Source organism: Babylonia areolata, chromosome 26 (assembly GCF_041734735.1).
Source record: "Babylonia areolata isolate BAREFJ2019XMU chromosome 26, ASM4173473v1, whole genome shotgun sequence".
NCBI lineage: Eukaryota > Metazoa > Mollusca > Gastropoda > Neogastropoda > Buccinidae > Babylonia > Babylonia areolata.
Genome location: NC_134901.1, coordinates 6,116,940 through 6,125,517, shown reverse-complemented (window position 1 = coordinate 6,125,517; position 8,578 = coordinate 6,116,940). Strand labels below are relative to the sequence as shown.

General features: G+C 50.0%; 1 protein-coding gene across 1 annotated transcript in view; it reads left to right on the top strand.

Annotated features, from left to right (window-relative positions):
* Positions 1-7,400, top strand: part of LOC143300237 (uncharacterized) — a 53,779-nt gene extending 46,379 nt beyond the window's left edge. The window contains exons 5-9 of the mRNA XM_076613821.1: positions 1-509; positions 1,085-1,199; positions 2,678-2,840; positions 5,119-5,338; positions 5,898-7,400. The exon at positions 1-509 is cut by the window's left edge and continues 188 nt beyond it. Coding sequence (XP_076469936.1) covers positions 1-509; positions 1,085-1,199; positions 2,678-2,840; positions 5,119-5,338; positions 5,898-7,300 — 2,410 coding nt within the window. The 3' untranslated portion in view covers positions 7,301-7,400. The remainder of the gene's footprint in view (positions 510-1,084; positions 1,200-2,677; positions 2,841-5,118; positions 5,339-5,897) is intronic.
* The last annotated feature ends 1,178 nt before the right edge of the window (positions 7,401-8,578 follow it).

Genomic DNA, 8,578 nt, shown 5'->3' with positions numbered 1-8,578 from the left:
GAACAACACCGAAAGAAACCCTGACACGCGCTCACGACCCAAGAACGGAGACATCGAGGGAAGACCTCACGTCCTCCCAAAACCCAACAACCCAGACAACCCCGAAGTCTCCAAGACCCGAGACAACCCCGAAGCACCCAAGACCCGAAACAACATACCCGAAGTCTCCAAGACCCGAGACTCCCCAATCGGAGGTTTCCTCACCCACCTGTTCCCCCCAGCAGAGCACGGCTACGCCAGCCGCCTTCAGAACGACCTGGACGAACGATTGACGGTGCCAGAGAACAAGGTTTCCCCTCTCCACCACCACCACCACCACCACCAGCCTCCCTCCGCTCTGGCCCTGTCCAAGGCCCCGCGGCGGCTCGGTCCGCCTGACGTCATCACGGACATGACGTCATCGCCGCCGTCGGTGCTGCAGCTGAACGCGGTGGAGGTGGGGGGAGGGATGGCGGGGGTGGTGTTCCCGGGGAAGCAGCTGGCCCTGGAGCTGCGCACAGACCATCAGAGTGAGTTGTGGGTGGGTGTGTGGATGTGTGTGTGTGTGGGTGGGGGGGGTCGCGGGGGGGTGATGTGTGTGTGTGTGTGTGTGTGTTTCTTTCTTTGTGTGTGTGTGTGTGTGTGTGCGTGTGTGTGTGTGTGTGTGTGTGTGTGTAGTGTAGTGTGTGTCTGTGTGTGCGTGTGTCTGTGTGTTTATGTGTGTCTGTGTGTCTGTATGTCTGTCTGTGTGTCTGTCTGTGTGTCTGTCTGTCTGTGTGTCTGTCTGTGTGTGTGTGTGTGTGTGCGCGCGTGTGTGTGTGTGTGTGTCTTCTTTTTTTCATTCACCACCTCCTCCTTCTTCTTCTTCCTCCTCCTCCTCCTCCTTCTTCTTCTTCTTCTTCTTCTTCTTCTTCTTCTTCTTCTTCTTCTTTATGACAGAGGAATTATTCTAGACTGCGACTAAGTTCATAAACAAATAAAATGTTAACCAGTGGACGAATAGATTGACTAATCATGAAGCGAAAACTTCAACATGGTACGACACATCCTCGTATCGCACGGGTGACCTCTGCTGACCTGTGACCCCCTTTGTCCCTGTGAGCAGGTTACGTGGGCACACCTGTGGTGACGTCATGCAAGGTGACCAACCCCCTGGACCCTAACTCGGGAGGATACAACGTGGCCACCCCCCCTTTCTCCGCCACCCTCCTCCACCATGGGTAACTCTCTCTCTCTCTCTCTCTCTCTCTCTCTCTCTCTCTCTCTCTCTCTCTCTCTCTCCCTCTCATGTGTGTGCACGGATGTGGGTGTGTGTGGGGTGGCGGGGGCGGGGGGGTGTTTTCTTCATTACGTATACAATTCTGCATGAAAACCTTTTCCTTTCATTTATGTGTATGCTATTTGTAATAGATGTAGATTAGCAAGGACAGATTGGAAGAATAGGCAATGCCTAAAATCTTAATACTTGAATAAAAACGTTTCGAGTTCTGAGTTCTGAGTTCTCTCTCTCTCTCTCTTGCATTGGATTCGCATTTTTCAGCATCGTTTTGGTCACTCACACCGATTGCATCCATGGCAATCCTTACATTGCAATGAGAAACAGATAATGCGGAACGAAATAACTGTACCATTGAACGTTTTCCAAAGGGCACCCCTTCACGTTTAAGAAGAGAGCGTTATATTCTACGGAGCAGGATGCTATGTGTAGGATTTACCGTGCAGTCCTTTTTGCCATACATATATATATATATATATATGTGTGTGTGTGTGTGTATGTGTGTGTGTGTGTACAAAAGGAGAAACTATATCTATCAAAAACTGTGGGTTGTAAAAACAAGCCTCAGTTTTGATGAGAAGTGTTCAATGTTTCAAACCAGAGGTATTTGTCTTCACGGACTGAATTTAATTCAATGGAAATGATAAGTTGATGTAAAAAAAGCAAGATCTTAAAGAAGCTTCATGGCTTTACTGTTGTGTTTCAATTTTGTTTTATATTTTATCTTATCTTTATTCCATTCTGTTTGGTTTAAATAACCTTTCATTGTTCAACAGTACACATGATTACAATGCAAACAAAGACAAAAGAGCATCAACAAGCTTAAAAGCTGAAACTGTGCTCACATCGTTGCACTTCAGTTTTAACATGACGGCTGATGAACCATTATTATCATTTGTATCTTCTTCTGCGTTCACTCGTATGCACACGAGTGGGTTTTTACGTCTATGACCGTTTTTACCCCGCCATGTAGGCAGCCATACTCCGTTTTCGGGGGTGTGCATGCTGGGTATGTTCTTGTTTCCATAACCCACCGAACGCTGACATGGATTACAGGATCTTTAACGTGCGTATTTGATCTTCTGCTTGCATATACACACGAAGGGGGTTCAGGCACTAGCAGGTCTGCACACATGTTGACCTGGGAGATCGTAAAAATCTCCACCCTTTACCCACCAGGCGCCGTCACCGTGATTCGAACCCGGGACCCTCAGATTGACAGTCCAACGCTTTAACCACTCGGCTATTGCGCCCGTCATCATTTGTATCAAATAACATATTTATTCATAAACAGTAAGCAAAGAAATAAAACAAATAAATATAAATTATAGTTTAAATAATACTTCTATCAATATCAACGTGAGATTGAATGTACAGTCACCAGAGGTATCGATTTTATTTCATTTTCTTTTATCTTTGCAGTTGTGGGCAGGGTGGACTTCTGCCCAAAAGCAGCCGCTTCACCAAAAGCAGGCAGGGGTTTACCACCCCTTACTTCCCAGTTCCGGCAGACTGGACCCACCAGACGGCGCTCATTTTCTCGTGTGACGTCACCCTCTGCTCTGACGTCATGCGCTGTCAGCAGGTGGGCGAACTTTTTATTGAGATGTTAATGAGTGATGCACACTATCACGTGTTCGTAACGTTATCCATTTTCTGTTCCATACCTTCCTTTTCGTTATTGCTGCTGTTGTTGTTTTCTCTCTTTCTTTCTTTTCTTTTTCTTTTTCTTTTTTTTTCTTTCTTTTTTTCTATTTTTTTGTTTTTTGTTAGTTTTTTTTTTATTTTTTTTTATTTTTTCTTTGGGGTGGGGGGGTTAATTTTTTTTTTTTTTTTACAAAGGATGTGATAACGGTGTGGAGTGATGGCGGAGGTGATGGTGGCTTTGTGTGTGTGTGTGTGTGTGTGTGTGTGTGTGTGTGTGTGTGTGTGCTTTTTTATATACTGTTAGTGGCGAAATAGTGAGCATTGTTGCAAGCAACAGGAGTAGAGAGGCAGCAGTTGACATAACGACAGCGACAGGAGGGGCGAGATGGCTGTGGTGGCGATAGCCTTCATTCACTTATCGCAGTAAATAATCGCAATGACAGTATTGTCGTGCAATAAGTTATGTAGAAGATTGATGTCGCTTTGGCTGGAAATGTTCTGCAGCCTTTTACACAACACCAAAAACTAATGTTTAATATCGCATGAGTAGTTATGGCAGTCATTGGTAGATAAAACGGACGTATCATTTTTTTTGGAAATAAAATAAGATAGAAAATAAATAAATAAATAGATAAATAAATGAATGACTAGATAGATAGATAGATATCAAGCAGTGACCCAGACCTTGTACATCTGTAGCGGAAGTCATTAGCACAAAATGAAAATATTGAACGATTGTTGTTGGGAGCTGTCCCCTGGTTAAGACGCTCGTCTGCCAATACAGAGAGTCCGTGAGGGTCTGGGTTCGAATCCCGCTCTCGCCCTTTCTCCCACATTCGACTGGAAAATCAAACTGAGCGTTTAGTCGTTCGGATAAGACGATAAACCGAGGTTCCGTGTGCAGCACGCGCTTGGCGCACTGAAAAAGAACCGATGGCAGCGAGAGTGTTGTCCTCTGGGAAAATTCTGTAAAATAAATCCACTCTGATAGATATACAAATATACATGCACGCACTCAAGGCCTGACTAAACGCGTTGGGTTATGCTGCTGATCAGGCATCTGCCTAGCAGATGTGGTGTAGCGTATATGGATTGGTCCAAACGCGGAGAAACCTCCTTGACAAACTGAAACTGAAAAGCTGAAACGTTGATGTACGTCATACAGGCCAGTGGAGCGGGGGCCTAGTGGTAATGCTCCCAACTAGGATGCAAGTGGTCTGAGGTTCGAATCCAATGCACAGGCCGGGATTTTTGCCCCAGCCTCACCCCTCCAATAGACCTTGAACAGGTGGTCTGGGTGCTGCTGGCCTTTCAGATGTCCCGAGCTCTTGTGTGCAGCATGCACTTACGCACGACAAAGAACCCACGGCGTCAAAGGGGGTTGTCCGAGGGAAAAGACTGCAGAAGGACCCGCATTGATAGGGAAAGAAAAACACGGACACTTACAGACAGAAAAAGGAGGGGGGTGGCGACGTACCCCCCACCAGGGATGGTGGACCGAATTACACAGAGAGAAGTCTGATGTGACAAAAGGTGAAACAAAACAAAACAAAACAACACAATACTCAATTGTCTGGTTAGCCTGCATCATCCATTCAGTCCCTTCAGCGCATATATACAAAACTCTACCGCCCGACTCGTCCTTAGACAGAAATGATCTGAGCACGTCACTCCTCTTTTGCAACATCTCCATTGGCTCCCTGTCTCCCATAGAATGAAGTATATCATCAGCACTCTATGTTATAAATGTATTAACAAATCTGTCCCTCTCCTATCTCTGTGGCTGCCTTTACCTCTACACTGCATCTCGCTCTCTACGATCGGCTTCGGATCCACTCTGTTTACGCATACCCAGATTCAAACAGTCCACGGTTGGACACCGTTCTTTCTCTGTCTCTGGACTCTGCATTTGGAATGAACTTCCTCTTTCGCTTCATCAGGTCTCCGCACTAAGCTCAATCTTTCAAGTCTGGCCTTAAAACCCGCTTCTTCCCAAGATAGCCTCCCTGCCCTGCCTCTTCCTTGTCTTAAGTTTCTCCAGTTTTAGAGTTATGCATGCATGTGAATGACTGGTGTGAACGCGCTTTGATTTGTCTCTGTACAAGATTCAGCGCTATATGAATACTTTTTTTTTTTTATTATTATTATCATCATCATCATCATATACAATACGACGTGACACGACAGAACTATAACGTCCATCCTTTCCTTTCCAGACATGTCCGCCGCTGCGCCGAAAGTCGATCAGCCCGGGGCTGCACGACTACACCGTCCTGTTGGAGAGCCAGGTGGTGATGTCATGCCCCTCTGTGGATGACGTCAGCAGGGCCGGTGACGTCAGATGGGACCAGTCGCTGCTTCCGGAATGCCTGCCGGAGGGGCACAGTTTGCATCGTCCGCTTCAGCCTGCGGGTGGTGGTGGGGGTGTTATGATTGGTAGGTGTGTGTGTGTGTGTGTGTGTGTGTGTGTGTGTGTGTGTATGTTTGTTTGTGTGTGTTTGTGTGTGTGTGTGTGTGTGTTTGTGTGTTTGTGTGTGCGTGCGTGCGTGCGTGTATGTGCATGTACGTTTTATTTGTGTGTATGTGTGTGTGTGTGTGTGCGTTCTTGTGTGTGAGTGTGTGTGTGTCTGTGTCTGTGTCTGTGTGTCTGTGGGTTTGTTGTTGTTCTTTTTTATCATTTTCTATAATTTTGAACGATTTACCAAAGAACGAAACCAAAGTAAGGCATTCGGATAGTAAGTTTACGTTCTAAAATCACTCCGATTTTATGCATGTCCATGTCACTTTTTTTTTGTTGTTGTTGTTGGTTGTTTTTCATACGTTGAGGAAATCCACACACACTGATGATATCGATGGTAAATACTGCTTCCCGTTTACAGACCCAAAAACAAAATCATACTCTACCAGATACACACCCACACCCACGGATGAAGATGAATTGTAAAAATCCACTTTCTTTCTTCTCTCCCCCCCCCCCCCCCCCCCCTCCCCCCAGAACCCGAACATAACATCACAGCGGGCGCCGCCGCCGGAAGTGACGTCAACAAAGACCCCTCCCCTTCCTCCTCCCCTTCCTGGCTGGCGGGCCACCTGCACTACGTCATCATCATGGCGATCCTCGCCCTGCTCCTCTTCATCTTCATGGCGGCCACCTTCTGCAAGATGGCGGCCATGAGACGGCACGTGCGTCGCGAGGCGCGGAAGGCGCGTGGTGGTGGAGTGGGGCAGGGGCAGGGGCAGGGGGAGGCCCCCCACAGGGGGGAGAGGGCTGAGAGCGGAGAGCAGCAGCAGCAGCAGCAGGACCAGACCACGCAGACCCCCAGACCCCTGCCCAGGACGCCCACTGCCCGTGGGCACAACAACAACAACAACAACAACAGCAACAGCAACCCCACGAACCGCCACAGTCGGCAGGGCGGGGACGGCGCCTCCCTCACCGTGCTGCATCAGGACGACGGACATGTCCTCCCCTCCTCCTCCCCCTCCTCCCGGCCCCCCAGCTTGGGGGGTGTCCCCCCCTTCCCGGTCTTCGACAACCGCCGCGACTCCCTCCCCTCCCCGCCCCCCGTGCCCCAGCAGAGAAGCAGCACCACCTCCACCTCCTCCTCGGGGAAGCCTCGTCCTCAGCCCTACGACATCCCCCCTTCCCACGACCAGCAGCAGAGGGAGTTCAGGACGTCCGTCAGCTCGGAGCCCGCTCAGGGCGGCCCGCCTTACGTGGTGGAGAGCTCTCAGCAGCGCTGCTCCTCCAAGGTGAAGAGCTTCCAGTCGTCCACCCGGGTAGAGGAGAAGAACTCCGAGCGGCTCACCACCATCATCCAGATCCAGACCCCGGCGGGTCAGCGGGATTCCCTGGACAGCGTGGTGGGTGGTGGTGGGGGCGTGGCTTGGAGCGGGGGTGCGGACCACCTGGCCACATTCACCGGTGGGGGAGGAGGGGGGAGCTCCTCCGCCACCAAGAACAACACCAACAGCGCCGGGGGCGGCACCCTGGAGCGAGGCGTGGTCCTAGGGGTCAACTCGCTCCGCCGCCACCTGGAGCGGGAGAACCAGCAGGTGCCCTCCCAGCCCCGGGACCGACGCCCCATCACGGCGCACCACCACCACCACCACGAGCACCTGCCCGCCGCCCACGACCACGACCACGACCACCACCCCCACCCCCACCCTCTGCCCCCACACCTCTTCTACAGCACGCCCGCACCCTGCAGCGAGGACTCCAGCCTCAAGGAGCTCATGCTCAGCTCCTCTCCGGACGGGGGCATGGCGGCCCCGCAGCCGCCCACCACCACCACCACCACCACCACCGGGATTCGAACCTCGCCGCACAGAGGGAGCCGGAAGGGCGGGGCCACGCCTGTGGTGATCAACACGGTGGAGGAGACCACGCGGCTGTAGGCTGTAGTGCTGGGGGGGGGGCGTGGGGGGGAGGGGGGAGGGGAATGGGGGGAGGGAGGGAAGGTGGCGGGACAGTGGGGTGTGCAGTAAATGTGATGTCATTTCTTGCATGATATTCACTTCTTTTTTTTCTTGACAATGAAAACCCACAGCAATCGCTCATAAAACCACTGAGTAACTAACTGTAAGGAAAAGAAGGTTGCAAGGAAAAGAAGGCTGGTTGAGATGCTCATCTGCCAATACCAGTGTCCGCGAGGTGTCTGGGTTCCACTCTCTCTCTCTCTCTCTCTCTCTCTCTCTCTCTCTCTCTCTCTCTCTCTCTCTCTCTCTCTCTCTCTCTCTCTCTCTCTCTCTCTCTCTCTCGCCGTTCTAGTCATTCGGATGAGACGATAAACCGATGTCCCACGTGCAGCACGCACTTCGCGCACTGAAAAAGAACCCACGGCATCATTTGTTGGTGAAATTTATGAATTAGAAATTCACCCTAATGGGTACACAAATTAATAATTATAATTATGCAAGCACCCAAGGCCTGACTAAGCACGTTGACTTGCGCTGCTGGTCAGACATCTGCCTAAGATGTGGCGTAGGACGTATATGGATTTGTCCGAACGCAGCCACGCCTCCTTGAGAAACTCAGACTCGAACTCCAGCCTGTGGCAAGTCCGTCTTCATCGTTGTGACGGTGCATGGTGTCGTGTACTAAAGGTGTGAGAACCAGACTGAAAGTTAATCTAACAAGGCACACCCCGTTAGAACCAGGCTGAAAGTTAATCTAACAAGGCACACCCCGTTAGAACCAGACTGAAAGCTAATCTAACAAGGCACACCCCGTTAGAACCAGACTGAAAGTTAATCTAACAAGGCACACCCCGTTAGAACCAGACTGAAAGTTAATCTAACAAGGCACACCCCGTTAGAACCAGACTGAAAGTTAATCTAACAAGGCACACCCCGTTAGAACCAGACTGAAAGTTAATCTAACAAGGCACACCCCGTTAGAACCAGACTGATAGTTAATCTAACAAGGCACACCCCGTTAGAACCAGACTGATAGTTAATCTAACAAGGCACACCCCGTTAGAACCAGACTGAAAGTTAATCTAACAAGGCACACCCCGTTAGAACCAGACTGATAGTTAATCTAACAAGGCACACCCCGTTAGAACCAGACTGAAAGTTAATCTAACAAGGCACGCCCCATCACGCAGCGTACTGTTTGGTGAAAGGAACGGGCTCTGTGGACTGACGACTGAATGGTTTGTCAAAATATAAACC